The sequence below is a fragment of the Cariama cristata genome, unplaced genomic scaffold (genome assembly GCF_000690535.1).
Source record: "Cariama cristata isolate BGI_N322 unplaced genomic scaffold, ASM69053v1 scaffold769, whole genome shotgun sequence".
NCBI classification, from domain to species: domain Eukaryota; kingdom Metazoa; phylum Chordata; class Aves; order Cariamiformes; family Cariamidae; genus Cariama; species Cariama cristata.
Window position 1 is genome coordinate 22,095 of NW_009637176.1, and position 24,334 is coordinate 46,428.

The following is a 24,334-nucleotide window of genomic DNA, read 5'->3' on the forward strand; positions in this document are numbered from 1 at the left end:
AAAATAAGAATTGGCATAATGACTTGGCTTCCTCTCTGACGTTAAACATACTAATACGCTTAGTATGAAATCTTCTTATTTCTAGCATAAATATATGAGGCACTAGATGAAAGCTAATAATTTCCCAAGTGAGCTAAAAATAATGAAAGCTGAATTTGAATAAATATTCTAAGAGGCATTCTGGAACAGACAGTGGTTAATAATTACTGTAAATGCTACCTTTCTACTAACCTCATTTGCAAGATGCCAAAGCCTAAACATGGACCACAAACAATATAGGGCAAAGATCAGACATGAGAAAAATTATAATTATTGCAGGAAGTTGGAGACAATGCATATTTTATTGTTTTCTTTGTCTTCTGGCCAGAAAAATATAATTAAAAATCTCTCAGAGTTCTTTAGGATGTCTTATTTTGGAGTTTCATGTACTTGTGACTTAGACCTGGTCTGCACTGCAATGAGACCATCTGACAGCACCTAAATTTAGTGTAATAATTCTAAATATATTGTAATCTGAGGAGTAAGAGAATCTGCAGGTTCTATTAAAAATATTAGTTTGTGTAATGACAAATAATGCAGGAATGTATGAATTAAACACATTTTTAAATGTGCAGCAACTCAAACAGAAGAGCTTGATGAAAGTACTTAGTGACTTGAGCTGTGGTCTTAAGAATCCCTTAAAATCAGGGAATATCAGCCTTAATTTTGGTCACAGGCCAATTGGTTTTACATTATGATACAGTCCATCACTAAATGACTAGTCTTTATCAAAAAATTGTATCTGTATTTATCCAGGACGCACACCTCTTGGGAGAAGGAAAAAAATCATTCAAATATTTATTCTGTGTTCACTACGTAATGGGTGGTCTCAAGCCCTATAGACTTCCAAGATCCAAACACTGCAGACAATAAGAATTAATATTTTCCTCATAAACTCCTCTAGAATGCTCATTATAGAAGTATTTGATTGCAGCACTCAGACAAACACAGTATATCCTACAATTTCCCAGGAAATCATCTGTTTCTCTGAGCAGCTGTAAGATTTTTGCCCTAGTAATTGCATATCCAACTGGAGATGGCAGGGATTATTTTGCCAAGTAATTTTAACATTTCCGCGAGTACTTTGTAGATTCAAAACAGAATAAAAATGTCAATTAATTTAATCTAGAGATACAGTGAAGTTGTACCTTTCCTTTATACAGGCGAAACTGAAGCAAAAAGGAAAAAGCCGATTTTAAAACCTGCAGCTGCAAGTGTGCCACTTGCTCAAAAGCAGCTTCAGCATATACCCTATCCTACCTGAGCTAACAAAGCATTTTTGTCAAGAGAGTTGGAAACTAAAGCAATGTTATCTTCCTCTCTTTTTGTTCAAATCTAAGCACTAATTGAAACTACCAACTGGATGATAATTCATTCAAGTAATTCTATGATGTGAGTGTTAGCAGAGACCACCAGTGCATTTCTCAACAGTCACTGTAAAAACATAATGTTTTTCACACACCAAGCTTTACTGGCAATGGCCAATAATCTACTAAATAAAAAGCCACTTCATATATCAATTTGTGGTTTTTATCCTGTTTTCCCCATTCTGCATCACCATATTGTATGCAACACTTGGAAAACTGATTGTTCTGAACATCTTAGATAAACATGAGTTTGTTGGTCAAGTCCATTCTAACTATCCTTAATTTGACTTTTTTTAGGCAAAGGAACTGATAGGCTATCATTACTATACTGCTAGTATAGACTGCCACCATTTTGATAAAGTTTTAATTTTAATTTTGTTGTTTCCCTATAGTCTCAGGAGATGGAGAGGTATCTTGGAAAACTGAGACCTAATTTGTATTAACAGCAGATTGTTTTCTTGCTGAAACAACTATAAACACAGAAAACTTGTGGCTGAAGTAGGCAGCTGAAATCTGAATCATTGTTTCTTCTCTCGAGTGAGTCTGTGCAGACAATCCACCTTTTCTTTGAACCACCTCTACCTCTTTGGTTTGCGTTATATCCTCATGTCATGTTGAAAGGAGAGTCATAATGCTGGTTTAAAGTACTGCTTTGAATTCTTTTTAGACAGTAAACTTTAAAGTACAGTAATTTAGCTGATGGCTGCTTGATTTCAGTGCAGTCAGTGAGAAAGCAAGCAATCCAATGACCCCAAGTTCACTGAGATTGCTGGAAAATAAAAACAAGGGTTTGGAAGGCCAGCGCTTCAACACATAAAGAAATATATTGAACACTTCAAAAGATACAAAATTCTTAGAACTGTTGGACAGGCTTCTGTGTGTGAACTTTCCTATCCAAGTGGCATTGCTAAATACCATGGCACCAATCAAAGGGCTGACATCATGCTGTTGTGTAACTCATAACCATAGCAATGTCACTTGTTAAAAAGCATTATATGTGCATTCAGCAGCTTAAAATCTCGGCTGTGTCAGATGTTTAATGCAGCACAATACAGGAAATTTATTTTGAAATATGAGCTCATTTTTTTTTTAATAAGGGGAAAAGAAAATGTAAAGCTTGTTAAGCCAATGTTAACACTGGAAGCTTGGATTCAGACAACAGATGCAGTAAGAACAGGTTTCTTCACCAATATAACTCATAGTGATATAGTCCGGTAAGAGAGCTAATCCTGGTCATTTTAATGGCAGACAATAAACTTGAGCTCCTACATTACAAATGGGCCACGATGCATCTAAATTTATGCAGTCAATAAATAGCATAATACTCCCAAATTGTAAGTAGTATATATATCAGTCCAAGTTAACTTAGTATAGGTTAGACCAGACAACTATAAGCAATGAAGAACAGCATGTAACAGAAACTGGGAATGTAATTCTCCTCTCCTTCTCTTCAAATCTAAGCACTTTCCAAAGAATCATTAGCCTCTCTCTGCTCTCACTGGAGCAACAGAAATTGCCTCATTTTTGCGAGTTGCAGAAATTCCAGCAGAGCTGCTGCGCAGGGGAGCAGCAAAGCACTGACCAGGAATAGTTCTTGTTGCCAAGTGGCTGGTGATAAACAGAATTTGGTATTGCCAGGTACTAGTAAAGGGAATGACACGTACCCTTTGCCTCAAGTGACATGAGGTAGGGAGTATCTGGTGTTATCTGTTACCTGTCCTTTTAGAATATCAGTATATTGGAGCTGTAAACCAGGGTCACTATGTTGGACTGAATGTCCCTTTATGTGATCATAGTCATCATCAGTGGTGTAATGTAGCCGTTGCCCTCTTGATAATCTGCTGAGAAGACCACTAACACTGTCTTTATGACGCATAAATGTATGAAATAAAGGCTTAATATACCCTGTAGGCTGCATACTATTCAATGAATTTTGAGGCAATGCTTTCACAAGATAAGGGATGATACACCGCATACAACACCATCATCTGGTGTAGACTGAATTATAACTTCTTTGGCAAATATAAAAGGTAACAGATAACAAGACCACCACCTATTCTTTCAACAGTTGGCAATTATAACTACTACTTAATATGCACAAGAATTCTGGACACAGATTACTTCCAGTATCAAACCCATAGTCACCTGATTTCTTGATATGCTGCATCAGATGATCTTGTTGCTAACAAATTTCTCATATGTACAGAAAATCCATTTATAAATTTTGCAACCTTAAAAAGAAATGGTGAGATGTTGCAATGTATGAGTCCAACAGTACACAATTATGGCTAACACAGTCCCTTTCTGTACAATCCATGAATCCAGAAATAAGACTTCCAAATATGAGGAGCCTAATTGGTGTAAACTCTCTCTCACCTTTTATATTTCAGAGGACAGACCAAGTGCTTCTGTAGATAGGCAATGGATAAAGAATAAAGCAGCTGGGAGGCTATGACTATTTCTAGCTTTGGGACTAACCAGCTTACATAATCTTGAACAAACCAATTTTATCTGTATTTGTCTTACTTTCACCATGTATGAAAATAAGGCAATGACGTTTATTCACCTTTTAAATGCTTTTGAAATCCCCTGATTCAGGTAACCATTCATATTCAGGTAATCATCCAAATACTATTTTTTAGAAGATCACTTGTATGTAACTCAACTACTGGAAGGGTTAAAGTTTCAAGCAAAATGCCACTTTGGAGTAAGGATGATAAATTATAGGTAATAGTCTATCAGGAAGACAGTTCAGTAAATACAATAAAAACAGATCTGTTTACATAAGGAATAAAAATTGGCTACTACTTTCAAACTAGAAGTTAAAGTACGCCATATTACTGCAGAGAATCCCTCAAACCATTTTTAAACAATAATAGAAGAATTACATAAAACTTAATGGCAAGTTAAGCAGATCATCCCAGCAGGCCCTCTGCTTACTGCAAGTATATGGCACAGAGTTCATAGGTTACTTGAGACTCATTCTCCCAGCCAAACGAGTCAAACAATAACACTTCTAGGCGCTGAAACACTTTTCCCTGGATTTCAGCAGAAGCAGATGTGGAGCTGACTACACACTGAACAAAAAGAATATTTTGAAAAGAGAATGGCAGCAAAAACATAAGCTCAGCTTGCGGTTTATCTGTAATCATCCTTGCCTTTCACCTTGACACTAGCTTTCTAATATTACACTCTTCATCTGAAGATCAGTGCAAAGCTTCAATAAATTGGAAGCTCATTTCTTCATGTGTGCTTCAGATTCCTTTGCTAAACAAATTGGTGCAGTGTTTCAATCTTCATTTTACTTTGGGGTGTAAGTTCTGAGTCATCATCATTTAATTTTCCCCAAGCCTCCAGCTCGTGTTTTTTGTTTTTCTTCCTGCATGTGTCATAACAACTGAATTGTACCACTCAGTAAAATGGTGAAGCCTAGCAGACATCTGCCAGCAACAAAATACTGTGCTCTCACTCTAATTCCCCACACATTCCACTTTTCACACCACTTTCCTTGCATCCTCTCAATAAAGTGGTAGAGCCTAGTAAGCAATTTCTTTTCATTCTCCACAACATTCTGCCAATGCTAACACAGAGATGAGGCAACAAATCAAAAGAGTCGCCTCAGAGAAGAGCACACTTGCTTTGCATGCTCCTTTCCTAGCCCTGTTTCTATCAATATTCCCATGAGGTTAACTTCTCTGAAGTCAGTGACTTCCCTGTAGGTAGAATATCTGCCAGTTCTGTGTCAATACACTGTTAATGAACTGTGAAGGTATTATTTTTCAGAATTGCTAAGTAATTTTGATTTGGGAAAATCGGTTGAGAAAAGTTTTACTCTTTCAAATTTAATGGAAACTCTGTTCAAAAGTTTCCAGTATTCTTAAGGTGGGAACAATAGGAAAAAAATCCCTTAGTCTGAGCTTTGAGATATCCATCATTAATTTAAAGGAGTCAATACTCTAGTATATTTCTTTTAAAAATGGTAATTATACATGAGAATTGCACACAGAAGAAATAAAGGCAAGAACTGGCAGTCAGGGAAAGGTGTTACAAGCAAGGCAGAAAAAATTTCATCTGGAAAGAGGTAAAAATGATGAATCAAAAGAAAACATAATTTAAGACCAAGGAGCCTTTAAAAGTTGCTAATAAAGTTCTGTGTTTGGCAGCTAACTTACCTGAACTAGGACTTTGACTCCTTTGAGCATGAATCATGTTTGAACCAGGTTTCAAGGACAGTTCTCCTCTCACAAATGCACAGCACATGAGCACATGCAGATGTGTCCATTTTTTCTTACTAGATCTGGGTTGGGCAATGACTGCACCCTGCACTAGCAATTGCATGTCAGTGGAGAGCTATCTAAGTATCAATCTTGCGGTCTTGGTTAGTGCAGACTGTGAAGCATCTCTATAGAAATACCAACACCAGATGACCTAACCACAACGTAGCCACATCTCGTTTAACTTCAATCTCAGTACAGTCCAAGAAAAAATGTTTTTAAAAGAAACCTCGCCTCAATGTTCAAATGGGGAAATGTCAATATCAGACAGCAGGTTTGGTTATGGTAGCAGTAAAAAGTGATACAAGCTATTATAAAGAACAAGACAGTTGCCAGATGACAACTCCTTGAGATTATCATGAGGGGGAGTATAAAAACAAAAACAATTGTGGCAGCCCAACTCTTCAGAGAACTGAACCAGTAAATACTTATACTGGACTGATAAATACTTATGCTTACTTTTACTGATAAATACCTCAAAACCTTGGAAATTTGCAATTTTTAGGTGAATTATGACATGCAGGACACAAGTGTATGTATCTGAATGAAAGTAATTTCCTTTTTGCCTCCTCCCTGAATTCCACCTTCATGTCACGGAAGCACAGGAGTTATTTGATAAAACAGCCATACACTTCTAAAGAAGAGGAGGTTATGTTTTAATTGGGGCAAAACTATGTGGTTTCTAATCTTACTGTCAGAAATGACTGAATGGTTTTAGCTGCAACTTTCTCTCTCCCATTCTTTTAAAAGAAGAAAATGAAAAAACTCAAAAACTCACCAAATATATACAATGCACAAAATCTGAAACACAGACAGTTAAGATTTGGTTAAGTTATAACAACATTAAGGCAGATACTAATATTAGAAAGTGTCAGGCAATCTCAAGTTTAGGTTTTGTTACCTGCTCCAACTACTAGTGTCAATGGAGATATTATGGTGCCAAAAAATCATAATTTATAAGTATGATTACCAAACTGTGTTCTCTGCTAAGTTGACTACAGTGTTATGGGATATTTCATTTGTTTTTGCAGAAGTATTTAATTTTCAAACACTTACATACACTTTGTGCAATAAGACAGGATGAATTATTCCTTAGGGATTGGGCTACCCGTCACTGATTCCATCTTGAGCTATACCATATGCCATATAGCCCATCCAGAAGAGCTAACTCTTAATTTTTCTTCTTCTATATCCACTAATGTAACTTTACATAATTGAGCCAGAGCACTGAGACAATAATGAATGAATGGTCCATGAAGAACTCTGGAGAGGTTTCAGCAATTTCTGTAAGGAAATGAGTCAAAATTAATCTGAACACGATATAGGACATGGTGCAATAATGTCTGGTTTCTTCTAAATAAAAAGAAAGAACAAGTGTCCTATCGCTGATATTTTATCTTGAGCCAGTATGGTGTCTAATGTGAAAATTTACAATGTGAAATAATAAATTAAGAACGTCTGTTCTATTAGGAAACAAATATAGTACTCCATAATCACTACCAGCTTCAACACTGAAATGTTAACAATGTGTTTGAATTTTTAAAGACTGCATTTCTTAGCAATTTTACAGCATATCACTTTGAAAGACCTTGTAGATACTTGCCAGATGTGATACAATTGTAGAGGAACACTACAGCAGAGAGTTCATTTATCCTTAGATCACCCCACTCTTTTTCTCTCAAACCAGAGATATGATTTCTGAATTTCCTAATGATCTTGCAATATAAACATTGAAAATTAGTAGAGCTAGAAATTACTGTATTAAAAGGAGTATTATATTCTTTAATTCTAGTGCTAAGAACATAAACCTTTCCTAAGTCCTACTTATCAGTACAATGACGTCATCCTGGAGTAGGGGAAAGGATAATCTTCCTCGTTGCTGCATTACTGAAGAATGGCAAGGAGTTCTCATAACGATACTGCTCATCATGCATATAAGTTTAATTACAGCCAATACTAACCAGTCTTTTACATAGGATGGAACATGTTGTGGATTTTAAAAGCCATATATTGCTTTCTACATTTCTAGTATCTTTTATCCCTACAATACAGCAACATGTTCCAAGCATTTTTCAATGCTTCCTCTCTGCTCTTCGCCCTGACTCCACCAGCTGTCACTTGAGTGACATTTCCCAAGCATGAAGCTGACAAAGTGCAGAGTAGGGCTTAAGTGCTTAAGCAGTGGAGATCAGTAGCAATATTTTAAAATATCAATGTAACTCAATGTTTTGGGAACAATTTCTGATATCGTTACTTGAATGGACAACACTATTTGCTACACAACCCCTTGCACTGAATATAGTTCAGTTATTTTAAAAACTTAAAAGGCTACTAAATCACACCACACAGCTATTTTGTCTGTAAATTTCCTGGTTTTTTACCATAATATTTAATTTTATCTAGAAATGGAGAAAGCCTACCCTGATTAATACTAAGAAATTTCTGTATAGACAATTAAGAAACTATTAATAGTGCAGAAAAGAGGCCAAAGGACAGACTACAGGACAGATATTTGAGAAGTGTTTTACTTCCTGATTTGCAGATCTTCTCTAACAATTTATTTTTCAAATTCTAGAACTGTATTTACAGGTCAAAATTATCTGAACTTCTGGTCTAAAAAAGGTCAAGAGGAGTTATCACACTGAGGTGCCTTCCTCCAACAGTTAAGCTTCCTTCTCACTTTTTAGTTCTTGTCTGCTATTTGGGTCACTGTAGTCCAAGATCCACATACTGACAGGAAAAACTACTACATAAGAATTTTCTTCATCCTGTAAAAATACCTGTCCCACTCTTGAAAATAAATTAACTCAGCCACTCCAACAGCAGAAAGGCAAGTTGACATGATTTTCAATAGCCTCCAAAAATCTTGCCGAGTGACCATAATTTTAGGAAACATTCAAGGTAAGATTTCCAGGTGGCCAACTGGCTTGATTGCAGCATTTACCATTCTACCATTCTCATGTGTGTCTGTAAACTGAACAGGGAGCAAATCTTAATTTGTCTTTGTTCAGAAATAGTTCCGTACCGTTTCTGCTCTTCCCATCTTATGTAGTAAGAAGGAGAGAAAATCATCACAGGCCTCTCTGATACTGCTCGTGGGGTGACAGTATCACCGTATGCAGAAGCAATTTCTATGGACTGAAGACACAGCAAGCCTGTTCTGTCATGTCCTATAGTGCAGGCATACCCTTATGCTGCAGCATATTTACACTGCTGTGACTTGTAGGTGCTGCCACACTGCTAATCAAGTGTGAAGGAGCCCTCTAGTGTAAAAAAGAAACTGAACCTACCACCCACATTTTGCACAAAAAAATTCAGCAAAACAATGACTACAATGCCGCTGTCAGTCTCCAGGCATTCCAGCAACACACACAGGCCAGGAAAATGCAACAGTTATAAAACCTTCTGGATCTCAACACTGAAGGAAAAAAGGTATATATACTTACAGCTAGTGTTAATGGGTGTTACAGAGAATGTGACTTCAGGGCTAATGTGTGACCGGCCATAGAACTGGTCTTAATTGAAAAAAGAATCCAAAATCTTGAGAATGATGCAGAAATAAGCTGCAGTCCCTGTCAGATAAATATTTTGTTTAAATTTTTCAGTAGTCCTTGACCTTAAGAACAAATGATAAAAAGCATTTAAAGGACAGAAAGCTTTTTTGTAAACATTATGTACCCAGGAAATTTAATTACGTGCTGATCACTCAAATCTTCCAGAGGCATAGCCATTTTGCTCTGTAATATATACAGTATCTAGTAAATGCCAGTGCTCAGATCTATTTGCTAGTAATACGGCTTCATTACAACAGCTCCACCCCTCTGTCTCGTATGATAGAGAAAAAAAATTCTATATATTTCACTACAGCATGTAATTCACGTAACACTTGCATAATATATACAGTTGAAGACACAAGAAGCCATTGTAGAGGCAGCATGTGCCTCCATGGTACCTGTAGCATTCTATGAAGACACTGCATAGTAGCTGTCGGCAAAAGATCACAGTCATGCGAGTAAAGAGAGACAGACACGTAAAGAGAGAAAGAGTGAGAATCAGTCCCACGCAGGTCCATAATATGCAGCTATTTCCTGCATCAAAATTTTTGGTTTATGCTTTGTATCACTAAGATTAGAAAAAAATAGCAAGGATGATGCTTATACTGATAGTATTGTCACTATTTCTCAATGAGATATGTTTTAAATTCATCCGGGCTAAAAACAATATTGTTCTGAAGCTGTATAGAGAAAACTATATGCAATAGTTTATTTTTGTGTTTTTAATCTTTAGAAGGATCACAGTTGACTGCACAGAAGTTTTATGATGCTGGATGGAAAGTCAAAACAATTATGAAGTTTAAATCAGTAACAACTTGTTTAATGCTCTGCTGTCTAACTGCTAAAGAGATAAACAAAGAATACCTAGAATGCTGAAATGAGTTTAGGAAATTCATCAGAAAAGTTTTGAAGTTATATTAGAAGATGAGAAAAAGCAATGCTTGAAAGGCACAAGCAATTGACAGATGAGGAGAGATTGCAAATAATTAAGCAAAATCACAAGAGATGCGGTTTAGATAATCATTTAGAAGCAAAGAAGAAAAAACTCAAACCCATTTTAGACAAACAGAATTGTGAAAGTGACTTCATTTTACTTCCATTTAGGATTTTGTCCTGGATGAGGACCTGAAACTTTTCTGAATTTCGCAAATGGGGAAAATGAGTCCTGCAGAATTAAAGTGTCGTCCTGGTTAAGGCCCTTACGCTGGAAATCTTACGTAAACAGCCACTGTCACTAAACTTGCTGAACTTCTCACTTACAGACAGGCTGCACAGCCTTCTTGGGTTATTTTGGCACCTCCTTTTCTGGCTAGTAGAGAGGAGTTCAGAGGAATGTAAAATGAAAAACAAGAGGAAAAAAATTAATCCAACTTTCCCAAACCACAGAAAACTTTCATTTGGTATACATTTTGACCAAAGGTTCAGTGAAAGCAATGATCTATTTTATCCAAAAAATCACTCTCAATGGAAAGAACTTTAAAAAACTTTGATACAGAAGGACTGAGAAAAAAACATTGCACGGCTGGCATCTAGATCCACACTCTAAGGGTATAAATACTAAAAGTGCAGGAGGTTGCAAGCACTATCACAATTATGCAATAGCACTTTTAGGAGGCAGAGTCAGAGGAAATTGTATAGGTTATTCCACTTTTTAATGCCATTTGAGTGGCTAATGACAAAGTTAAGTTCAATATGTTATTAAAAAAACCCACTTTTTAACTGCACGTCCCTAATATCTGAAAATTACTTAATCTGCCCTGGACATTTGCCCATTCCTTTAGTTGTATCAAACTAGTTAGAAGAAGCAAAGAAGAAAAAATTACAAGGGTTTTGGTGTTTTGATGGGTTTTTTATGTGAAAGTATTGCTTTCTATCCTATTTGATTCAGTATATGTATCTCAATATCAGATTTAATTGTAGGATTAACTACAGTTAAGTACTTATGGACAGTTATTTTAAAATATTTATAATCTTTTTAAGGCAAATTTTCTTTACTAACAGAGTATGTCTGAACATAATTTTCCTTTGTACAGCTTGACTCTTAATGTCATATATGAATACTGAATTATTAATTTCAAATACATCTAAGTAACTTTTAACTACAAAACTAAATATCTAAAGACTCACACAAAAATATCTGAAAAGGCCTTGATACTGACACCCATGTCAAGAAATATCTTCAGATACAACTCAGAATCTACACTTTCAGATGATCAAAAGCTTTCTTCAAAGGCCTCCAGGCTTTGAGATTTATTAGCATTTAAAGGAATAAAAATTGAACAATAGGTGTTGAAGGCTTGAGAATTAAAAATGGCTGTGATTTCTAATAATCAATACAGGAATAAAAGAGATTCTTTAGAAATGCACTTCATAGGAATTACTTGGTTCTACTTTCTCATTTTGTGTGATACAATGTAAGCCCTCCACTGGCCAAGTCTGGTTAAGTATTTTTCTCATTTTCCACAATACTTTTTGTGCATGTCATGATGTGCAAAAGCACTGGCCTACTGTTGGGAAGAATGATTTTGTAGGGTGAAGCACAGCTACCAGAGTTAATGTTTAAGGAGTCACCATTAAGCTTACACATTTGTACACCAATAAGATAAATGAAAAAGATTACATCATTGTAAGCATACTTACTCATTCTATTTCTTTTCTGCTGAACTGGATCCCCTTGCTTAAATGATTGTGGATGCACAAAGTTGTGGCTCAAAAGAAGTCAGCGAGCACGTGGAATTTAAAAATCAGATCAATTTCAACATTGCCACAGCCCTTTTAAAGTTTATAGTATTTCTGTATGACACACAGAACAAACCTAGTGAAACAAAAGGACAGCAAGATTGCCAAATAAGAGAAGCCACTGAAAAACATCTTTAACTGATGTGGAGGTTTCAACCATTAATCAAGTCTAAACAAGTTGGAAAGGAAATAGTAAAAGAAAGGAATAATTCTAGTTACTCAGAAAAACTTCTCTTGAAATGGAAATGAACTTTTAAAACCTTTGAATTTCCCTGAAAAGGCCTTTGAAACTTAGCAAGTGAGAACTTAAAAAAATCTACTCAGAAACCACATTGCCTTTTAAAAACTGTGACTGGAGAGGGTATTGTCAACCCTGTAAAAGGATTAGTTCCTATTTGCTTCATAAACCAACTTTACTGCCTACAAGCACTTCCATTTTCAACGATCCTATAGAAACTGTAGTTTTGGTATTTAAGATGTTATACTGAAATCAACTTCTCCCTGCACTATACTAGTGTTTCTTCATAATCCCCCTGCATGTCTTCAGTAAGAGCAAGGTGAGCTGGATTTTCAAGGAGAACAGGAGTAGTTTAATTTATTATTCAGCAGTGACTTCTTTTTCTTTATGTTCCTGTCACTAGAACTGATTCTTCTAGCTCTTATTGCGGTACTAAATCACTAAAAAATGGAGCTACCACTGGTAGAAAACCATTGTGAGTGAAAGGTGAATCAAGCATAACATATATTTTAGCTAGGTTTAGTTCTGGTTCTATTTCCAGACACAGCTCACTGTTCCTTTCTCATCCCAATGACTTCATCCTCACTCCCTAATGACTATGTACTCCACTGGAAAATGTCACTTTTTCTTTTATCTCATTAGACATGTTTAACAGGAGCATCATGACCTCAAAGGAATGTTTCATTTGAAGATTATATTTTTACATGCCCTACTGACTCAAAAACAAGGTTAAAGGAAGGCAGGTATACGGTCAAAGCATTGGCCTGGTGCTTATGTTGATGTAGGTTCAGTTCCTGGCACTGTCACAGCCTTCTCCTCTGCAAATAATTGATAGGTAGATTCCATAAATGTTTATCAAATTAAGTACTATCTTTCTCTGCAAAGAGCTCTCTTAATTTAGGATAAAGTACTGTTTAACATCACTGAAGATAAAAGAATCTGTCTCTTAATCTTCCTGTCTTAATTCCCTTTCTGAATGTAGTGGTTAATTTGTCCTTGCTAATCAGTAATCTTGTAAGTCAATCTTCACAAATAAATGTATCCCAATGTGCTAAAAGTAGCAGACAATCAAAAATATTTTTTATGGAAAATAATTCACATTTAAAATGTTGGCCATAAGAAAACTACATGCTGGATTTTTGCCAAAAGCATTAAGTCATCATCACACTTAAAGTAATTTTTTAAGTAATTAAAGTAATGTCATTCTGACTGGTACAGAAAGGTTCGGTAACTGAAAATCTAAACAAGATTCAGACAATACCGTACAGGTACAAAGCTGAATCTCGTTTATTTCTTATGCTCTGTTGCTGCATTACTGTGCAAGGTTGGATGCTTCTTGCTGACAAAGCCCTCAGCAATGACATCAGATCTTACTAAACAGAGCTTATAGCTCTAGAGCTTAGAGCACATTTGAGTAAGTCCACTGAATTTAAGTGCATTAGACAAACACAAAAGTAGTGTAAGTGAGAAGTGAGCCAGTGCGGAGAAATGTGCTACTTGTTATGTGGTCAGTGGCATTAACCACATAGCAGTCATTCTGCTTCAGATTATACATCAGTATTCTTTTCTTCTTACCTCCTTCAAGGAATCACGTCACATCCGTTCCCTGCAAATCTCTCCAGATGCCACTAAGACAGTATTTACTTGCTGAACTGTAAGGTTCTAAGGAAAAGCAAGCGATCGTTCATTGTCAGCCAGATGCAAAGCCTACTAAGGGCAATGGAAGTCTTTTCACTGATTTTAATAGACCTTGAATCAGGTTATATATAAGTAGCTTCTGGTACCTGATTCATCAGGACATAATCCTGACTGCACTAAAAGATTTCCAGTGACTTCAGTGATGCTAGGATTACACCCACTTACGGGTTTTGCATTGTGATTCATTTGGTAAATCAACTAAAGGGCAGTTTTACATTGGCTATGGGATCAGAAGGATATGAAAGGTCCTATTGTGATTGATCATCCTTCCACCACACACAAGGGTAGGTGGTAATTGTTTACTCTGAAAGCATATACAAGCAGAGGAGAGAATGTGTTCTCATTATGGGTGGATGATTATATTACCATTGTCCTTCCTGATGCACTATAGGGGGCAATATTAAAATGTAACAATGAACTTCTTATTTCAAATTATCTTGTCCTAAACCCTGATAAACCTGGCTATTCTTGCAATAGTGAATTTCGTTCCAGCAAAGCATTTACCTTGCCAAAGTATATACTTTTTGGCAGCATCTGGCAATTTCCAGTCCTGGAATCTGACGTAGGCTTGTAAATTGTGCTAGGTTGGCAAGGTTTTCACCCTCTAGAGCACTGATTGGTGTAAAATAATACATTATATTGTTTCCCACTCTTTCTGCTATTTTTTTTCCTCAAAAAGAATTCTAAACTCTTAAATTTCCGTTTCATATCCCAGTGCAATACTCACAAAACTATACATCTTTCTCTTCACATGTTGCAACTGGCTTAGGAACTACTGTGTGAAGCATAATGGCTCTATCACATGCTTAGTATACTTAATGGCCTCCAAAGCAGCCATTCCATAAAAAGGGCAGAGTACAGTGCAACTATATGTGAGAGGAAATTGCTACAAGTGCTGTACTTTGAAAATAAGTTTAGGAGAAGAGGAGACTTTTTTCCAAGGAGATACACAATGACCAAAAAAATGCTTCTGAAAGTATATTTCTAGAGGAAAAAATTACGTTCTTCAACTGTGTGGCAGACTAAATAAACAAACATACAAATTAAAAATTAAGACACCTTTTGGAATAAATCTACATTTGTCGGCTAACTGACTTTGAAGAAGTTATTTTACTCTCCATTTGAAACGCCAAAGAGTTTTTACTTTTTCGTAAGGTGCAGCTTATAAATCCTAATTCTTCAGGAAAAACACTCTGTGAAGTCTTGATAGATTTCTCTTATAGATTAGCACTACCCGAATGCCTCTGTTTTCCCAGTCTTATTTATCTAGAATTTCAGAGCAATGAGCAAACATCTTCTTGCCTTACACTCGATAATTAATGCAACCCAGTATTCCGCAAAGCAGTAGCTTTAGTTCAATATCTCAATATTAACAAATGTGTGTGCTTTCATAAAGATTTTACTTGTGCATACTGAAGAAGCTTGTCCTCTGTTCTCATGCATATTAAATAAGACTTCAGAGCTACAGCACCCATTCATCGAGCGTTTATAAATGCTAATATATGTTCATTTTGATGAATACAAACAAAAATCAGTCTAAGCATAATTATTTTTTGGCACTAACAAAACATTGAAGGAAAATGGAAGCTAAATATTAAATATTGTAGCTTCAAAATGCATGCAACTTGTTTACATGAAAATCAGATTGCCTACTTTGCAACGTTTAAAGCTTGAGGTATTTCTGTTAAAGGACTTTACAACAGTTCACAAGATTGTTTGTTTGTTAGTTTGTTTGTTTTAACAGTTCATAGAAGTATCAAAATACAAGCATTTAAAAATGAACATTGACTCATAACTTTCCAAATACAGATTAGAAATTCTAGAGTATGCTCAATAAGTATTACCAATATAACATCAAACCATTTGTCTAAGATCACAAGGAGATAAAAAGTGATATCAACAATCTCTTGTTTTGCATATGCATGCATTTATAATGCAAAAATAGACAAGAATACTAACCTGATGCACAGATCATAGCCAAAGAAGTACGGAGATACATAATTAAACAGTAGACTGGCTGATGTGCTTTTTAGAACAATATATGTCATTATATTTAATTGTTAAAATGGAAATAAAAGAGAATGTCTTTGTACTCCACCAATTACATACATTTTGTGATTTAGAACAAATCACTTTCAATGGAGTTCATTTTCTTTGAGTTCAGTTGCCTAGAAGAAGCTGTGTGTATACTCTAAGACTAGATTGAGTAGCTTTGTAGTCAGTGAAAGAACATGGGCTCTTTCAGAGGACAAGGATTCATTTCATTTTAAGCTAAGCATTTGAAACAGGAATAAGTCAATCTCCAGACACACCTGCTTGTTGACTTGACTGTCTTAAACTAAATCCCTAATTCTCAGATAGTAAAGCTGAGTAAGATGAATCTCAAACTCAGCATCCCTAGTCTTCTGTGCCACCATAAGGCAGATAGTACACTCAACTCAAAAATACTCCAACTACCAGCTCCCAGTCAGGATCTAGTGTACAGGATGTGCTTGTTCCGTTATTACCTTGTAATACAGCACCACAGACTCTCAACCTTGTTGTTCAGGCCACAGAAAAATTCTGTCTGACCAACCTACTGCCTCATAGTATGCTTACATACACCCAGATCCTGTATGCTACGAACTGGACATGGTGGTAAATGAGAAAAAAAATTTTGTCATCACACTTCTCTGGAGGATCCCTCACACAAGTACCCCAAAACCACCATCAGTGCTTCAAAATTATGCAAGTTATATTACTCTGATGTTTTGATGGAAACATTTTGAGTTTCTTAGTACAAGATTATAGAACACTAATAGGTCAAGAGCCTTTCACATTACTTAGAAAGCCGCAGTTAGAGCTGAAGATTGACTCTAATAGTAGGTTAGGAATAAATTCACTGGTTTTCAGATTTGTGATGTTTTTCTGAATTATAGTCTAAATGGCATTCTTGGGTTCTACTGCTGGGCTAAAAAAGAGACTAAGTACAGCAAATAAAAGGAGTCAGATAAAAGCTCCAGGTCACATTACCCCAGTTCTTCCTAGAGTCTTCTAAACAGTAGATTATCTTTGTGTTTATCCTGGGCTATTTCTCATGTAATTTCTAATGTTAATGCTACAAAAGTATATTATCATTCTCCACAGAATGCCTAGACAGTTTGACAATTGAAACTTCTATAGTCCACCTACACTAGTGCTTCTCACATTGAAACCATCAGTAAAGCTGAACCAATGGCAGCATCAGTGCAATATTTTGAAGGCAAGGGGGCGAACAAAGAAATCAAGAGTAAACAAGCCCTGCTGAATTACTCCACTGATGTTGCATTATTTAAAGGGAAGTGCTGTTAGTACAGAAGCCAGCTGTTTAACTATTGGAATTCTGTACCTTGGCCTGCTTTCAGGGGACTTTAGAACAGTGTGACTAGATTTTGTATCTGCTTGTAGCACATGGAAAGAAATGTTCATGTATTTAATATAGTAGATAAATGAAAGCCAAAAATTCTATTAAGTAAACTTTGACCTACATGATATGAAACCTCTTTTGAGCTAGCAACTGACAAAAAAGGAAAGAAAACTCCAAGGAAATCAGTGTATGTCAGCAAAAAAGGAATGCCTAGGACTGTTATATGTCCACAGGCAGCATGTTGAAGGTTGAGTAAATATAAGGAACTTTTTGATAACAGCTGGAAGGCAGCACACAAATTGTCGGAAAGATGAGAAAGAACTATATAGGTGCCCAGTATACTGACACAGCAGGATCTGTCAGTATTTTAAGGCAATATCATAAAAAAATTAAGGAAGAGAAAAATGGTATTAAATGTGCAGAACCACCAGCCATTTATTTATTAATATGGATTTTGGTCTAGAAATTAACTTAAGTGCTTAGATACATCAGTCCCTATGTAGGAGAACACTCAGGCATGTGCTTACTATTGAATATGTGCTTCAGTCCAACAGACTGTGTAGGAGCTTGAACATTTACCTAGATCAAAGTGCATACTTTGGTAACTTGATGAACTGGGACCATCTGATCCTGCAGTTCTTCCAGAAGAAGATGGACCAAATACTGATATTATCTATAATAGTGATAGCATCTCCTTGTAATACTTTATATCATCTTTGTCTGTGATAGCATCTTTATATATCACAGCACTTAAGAGGACAGCAGCAATTTAAAATCTATTGGTTTCAAATTAATTTAGACATCAGATACTTCTCAAAACTAGAGTCCAGAATCACGATTACTGAAAAAGAATAATTTTTCCTATTTTTTTGCTACTTATTTGCTGTATCTGTTGTATAGCACATTAGATAATATCACTTTCAATGTCATACAAATTTTGATTATACTTGATTGCTTATATCTTTCAAAAACCTTGACACAATACCAGTGTAACCATTTTATGAAGGATAAGCATTTAATATGCCACGTACACATGAATATTTAAGTCTGTAAATAAATGTCAAGTTTCATTGCTCACCACACCGCTGATGTGTTGGTGATTCTGTTCCAAATTTGTTACATGTACCATAGAGTTTTTTTAAAGAGCTATAAAATATTATATCCTCCTTCATAAAGTTATTATTCTGTCTGAAAGAAAAACAACTCATAGATGTCTTTGCTCTGGCTATAGTAAAAATAATTTTCAAGTACACTGAGATTTTCACCTAAAAGATTCCAGGATTCAAGATTTGTATTAACTATTCATGCATATGATAGTGCAGGTCAAGTGTTGCTACTGATTACTAAATAATGCAGGCAATGGGTTATTCAAGGCATTTTATCAACTTTATAAATGATTAAATTCAGACACTGAAGGGTGAAATAACTTCCATGTGATCACACAACAAGATAGTAGCTAGATGAGAATAAAACTGAGAATTGACATCTTGCAACCAACATAAAAGTAGTATAAGTTCCTGTTTGACTTACTGGGAAGAGATTATACACAAATAAATGAATGAAGTTATGAAAAGTTAGAGTACATGGCTCTAGTTCCTCTACTTTCTGTATCGTCAAAAAAATTCAAACTTATTCCTCTTGAAATGACTTATTTAACAAAAAGTCATAAATTTTATACAAGAAGTGACACTGATAAATTGGTAGAATGCTATATAATCCATTGTATGTCACTGTTTTATCTTCTGTCTTGAGTAAAAAATAATTAAGGCAAGAAAGCATCAGACTATATAATTGAGCTAAATTTAAAAAGGTAAAATACAAACAATGCCATATAAGAAGAGGCTCAGCATAGAAAAAATGGAAAGAACTATTTATTGTTAAAGGAAATGAAAGATTTTCCAGAAAAAAAAAACATCTTTGCCAAACAGTTCATCTTTGGCTTTAATTATGACAAAGCTAAACTTTAACTATCTTAAACAAAATTTTGAGACCTGCAAACTTTATATTTCATTTGACTATTTCCTTTATAACCCCTTCATATACCAATGAATCCCACAAAAAATGCTGCTGTCAGTCATCAGACATTTATAGTCTTGCTACTCACTGAAGGAAGATTTCTTCTATCAAGTTCTTTTGTTAACTCATGGAAGTTCCTGGCCAACACATTTCATCTTATTGATTCTAAATTTTGCCTCCTAGAGGTAGAGTATTTACCTAGCATGAATGCCATGAGGAGCTAACATTTGTAAGATTCTTAGAAGTGCAAAATATTACTAATCCTGGAATCTTCTATTGGAGTGATAGATTATTTTTTTTTAATAGGTAACTTCTTTTCTAGGTAGAGAAGTCATGATAAGCCAGATGAAACTAACCAATGAACTGTCCATCCTCAGTTTTGCTGTTAGCAGCAGCCAGGGAATCAACCAAACCTCTGTATTTGTTTGCTGTTATGAAATACCATTTAAAGGAAAATTCTTGAACAGAAGGTTTTAGAGTGTGTTTGCTTATGAAAAACTGGCAGACTGAGAAAAGGAAGGTAAGCTTAACTAATCAATTATTTGTACCTACAGTTCAGCTGGATCTGTTAGGAAGAGTTACACCTGCATATCCAGGAAGATAATTTGCCCTTCTGTGTTTTAAATGGGAGCAAGACAAAATGTGGAACAGCTTGGGTATCCTGCACAGTAATGACACTCCACATTTTATCATGATGGCTAAACTGTAAAAGTACTAGGCTAAGACGATCTTCTTAACAGACTTCAGAAAAATCTCCAGGGAAAAGATTGTCCTTTATATTCTAACTCAGTGAGTGAAAATAGTCTGAAAAAAAACCCCAAAACTCTGTGTCTTAATATGTATGATACTTTTCAGTGATACACAGGAAACAACACACACACATACACACAGACAAATCAAAGTATTACTGTAATCTACTCCTGGCTTGCTGTTCTGTTTAGTCTTATGAAACAAATAATTTAGCAGGCAATGTACAGTATAGAGGCCCTCAGTGGATTGCAACATACTAAGTAAGCATGTTTTTCTTTTTGTTTAATTTATAGTTCCTGGGAAAAAAAAAAGACATTTAAAGACCTATTGTCTGGGTTTACAAAGCTCATAGGGATAGTTGGCTCTTAGCTGACTGTATTGCTGGCTAAAATGTTAGACATACTTTACCGCTAGAGGTCTTCTCATTTACGGATGTACTAAGGCCTCAAGGGTTCTTCATCAGTGGACAAATGTTTTAATCACACAGAATTGCAAAATACAGTGTTGTCTTCAAATAGACAACTGCAGGACAAGTATATGGATACTAACCTAGAATTTGCTGTATAAACATTGGAGGCCATAATTTCCCAAGGAGAAACTGAGTTTTCATCTTTTTTGATACTCTTATCCTTTAACTAGCTTGAGTAATTTCTTAAAAAGTAAACTCCTGCCAAATTCCGTGAATAACAGATTTTTGGTCTCAGTGATAAAACTGAAGTGAGGAGGAAAAAAAGCAAGAAAAAAAAAATTGTTAGAGCTGACTGAGTTGAGTTACTTCATTTTTTGGCTCTTGGTGCAATTTTCTTTCCTTTTTCCATATTTTTGGATTCTTAACCAATGTGGTTCATTCTGTAAATGGAAACATTTAATGCTGAAAATGTCAAAACAAAACATTTAATCTTTTCAGAATTTTACTCTCTGAAACCAAATTCTACCAGAATTTTAAGATAGATGTGGTAAGTAAGCAGCTACTGATTTTGTGAATTTACTGTTTCTTCATTTCCAGTTAGTCATAACAACTGCACATCCAGCTGAGTTGCATACAAACAAGCCCAGGAAATAATGAGTCTGTAATCTTTGCATAATATAGCAGAGAAATCAACAGTTAGTAAACAAATCATAAATCACTGAAAAAAGAGAGAAGAGTGTAAGAGTTCGATGAATGAGAATGTCACTCTTTACTGTAGCCAAGTGAAAAATGCAAAACATTTGCCAATCAAGTAGTTTCTACAGATGCCCAGTGCAAACGCAAAATACAGGAAAGATCATGTCATGTCAGTCCCACTTTCTGTCTTGTGCAAAGCTGTAGAATGTAAGATCTTCTGCTTTTATCTATTCCATCAACCATCTTCCTATTTTTTCAGCGTTTCAATGGTTATTTGTTACATTATTTCCTGATTCCAACTAGTTTTTGAGCTTGCAAATCTTACGGCCTATGTAGTGGTATACAGTATTTATTTCCCCTTTGGAACGCACTCTGACTTCACATAGTGGGTCAGCGTAACCTTTTTCGTTAGAAAATACTTGCCTACAACACAGTCATGATCTATGATCTTTAAACACCAGCTACCTCAGTCAGCTCAACAATCGGTTTTCATCCAAAAGCTAAAGGGCAAATTCCTTTGCAAGGCTTCTAAATGCCAGATTCCAACTTCCTCCCTCTCCATTTTCAATGCCAAGACAGTTCAAGAAAATCTTTTAGTAATACTTTTCTAAGAAGATATAATTTTGCTGAAATGCTTAAATAGCAACCACCCATAGACAGAGACCAAAGCTGGCCATTTCCAGGAATATCTTTCAAAGCTGTATCTGAGAACAGGGTCTTAGAATAGATACACACAGGCAGCCTTTACAACTGTCATTGGTGATTTAGTTAAAATAATGCAACTTAATATGATTGCTTCTGAGATCTTTGCATTTTCTTTCTAACATAAAAACTTTCCATTTGTGTTTTGAATAGGTAAGCCTACAGGGTATGGATCCAGCAGTAGACGCTTACACCACAAGGGAATAGTGGATGAATGCTGCTTCCAGAGTTGTGACCTGAGGAGGCTGGAGATGTATTGTGCTCCAATAAAGCCACCTAAATCTGCACGCTCTGTACGTGCTCAGCGCCACACTGATATGCCAAAAGCACAAAAGGTAGGCCAGGTTGGGAAAAAAAAAAACACACCAAAACCTATCTATTTTAGGGAAGGAAAATTCTGTCAAGGCTGGTGACATAGCAAACAACTGATGTGTTCTGCATGCTAGGGACACCAAGTTTTAGTGGAGTTTTGCAAAATAGTGTCTGTGGTAGGAAATAAGTAGGAAATAGTGTGTTCTATCTCATCTCTTAGAACACTGAATAAAACATGGAATTGCTAAGCTAGTAGTTGTGAGGCTTTATCCTGCTACTGTGTAGTAAATGACGAGTACTCACATCATCCAATCATAAATAGCACCTAAGACTAAAAAAGGAACCACACATCGAACGTTTAACTGATTTATCCCGAACCTCCTCACTGATCCTTCCTTGTCAGGAAGAGGTAGTCTGAGTGATCAAGAGGGAAAACACAGCTCTTTTGCTATTCATTTTACATGTAAATGAACAAATTATTTTTTTCTTTCCTCGTTATTTCAGCCTGTTTAAAATTTATTTACCAGAACTCAATTAACTGGATAGTCACTGCAATCATTACATACTTCATTTTAACTATTTAATACGTATATCCTCTAAGCATTTCAGATATTCATTGGTATTATTTGTATAGTTGTGCAGTTCAGAGTATCCAGATTTTTGTCCTTGTAATACTAGATATACTGTATATATATGTAGCTAAATTTCATCTCTGCTCAACAGAGCCTTTAGTTCAGAAAACCCATCTTAGTCTAGGCTACCATTAAGCTCATGTCTGACTGTCTCTCCTATTTGAGTTCTGAACATCTGTTTACATGTTATCTCTCATCTGCTGTAAGCCTCTAGCGATATATTTTATTGCTGTTGACCCTGTCTGTCCTACACATATGTTGGCCCCACTCCTGCAGTTGTCTGAAAATTTTTTCTTATAAGAAATGGAACTGCCTGAAATCCTAAGATTTCATAGGAAGTCAGGAAACTAGCACGATATACTGATTTCCTTAATATCATCTTTATGAAAAGAACAATTGTAATCTTTCCAGCATCCGTTTGTTTTCCATAAGTCAATCCATAGAATGGAATCCTTTCACCTCTTCCTCAAGAGTTTTCAACCTTTTAAAGCAGGGGTTTTATGATTCTTCCTGGGAAGTATCACCTTAGCCATGAACATCCCAAAAGGCATACATGACAACAAGTGAAGTCTTCTTCAGATAGAGCTCAACTATAGACAAGAAAACCCTGTGGTTTATTCCTATCTGGGCATGGGCACATATATATTTAAGGCTTGTGGGAAAAGAAAAGGGGCTTGGCCAGTAATCTGTGTGCTCCTTCCCATACTTGTTGCTAAGGTGACGGGTAAAACATTCTGTTCAAGTAAAAGGAGACAAGATACCTGCCAGCTCTCTGATGGATCTCCACTCCACTTCCCTTGGAGGGCTAAGGAATGATGTCATTCTTTAGGCAGCTGTCCTCTTAGTTCAAAAGATAGGCAGGAAAATACTTTTCTTATAGAAAGGAAGGAACAGAAGAAAGGCCTTGCATCTTTCTGCAGCAGCAGGGGAGGTAGTGTTCAAGAGGGGATACTGGAAGAAGAAAAAAATTAAAGGGATTATCTAGTAATTGAGAAAACCTAGCTGCAGAAGAAATCATCCAGGAAATTAAAAGGAGAAAAAGATCAAGAGGTGAAAAGGGTGGTAAAAGGACAACGAGGAGCAGGGGAAAAGAAAGGGAATTAGATCAAAGAGGCTGAGATGAGAAATATTGAAGAACTGAATAAACCATGGTGCATCACACAGAAAAGACAGGATTTTGAGAAACGGGGAGAGAAAATAAAACTAAAGAAAAAATAATAAAGAAAACAACACCTTTAAAGAAAATGTATGTGAAAAGGAAGAGAGAGGTAAACAGAAGCAGAAAAATCATATATGCTTCTTGATTGTAACTTGGTGATAAAATAACAGAAATCTGATGGGAAAAACAAACTGACATTTCCATTAATATCAGTGGATGGAAAAAATTAGATTGGAGAAACAAAATTACAGAATGGGTAGGAGAAACAATTATTCAGATTTATGACAGATAAAAGGCAAATACAGGAAAGGCGAGAGAAAGGAAATAGAATTCCCTAAGAAAAACTCTATATGAAAAAGCTCTG

At 35.7% G+C, this 24,334-nt stretch overlaps 1 protein-coding gene across 1 annotated transcript in view; it reads left to right on the forward strand.

Moving 5' to 3' along the window:
• The window catches only part of IGF1 (insulin-like growth factor 1 (somatomedin C)), a 47,549-nt gene that overhangs the window by 17,302 nt on the left and 5,913 nt on the right, over nt 1-24,334 (forward strand). The window contains exon 3 of the mRNA XM_009708171.1: nt 22,021-22,202. Coding sequence (XP_009706473.1) covers nt 22,021-22,202 — 182 coding nt within the window. The remainder of the gene's footprint in view (nt 1-22,020; nt 22,203-24,334) is intronic.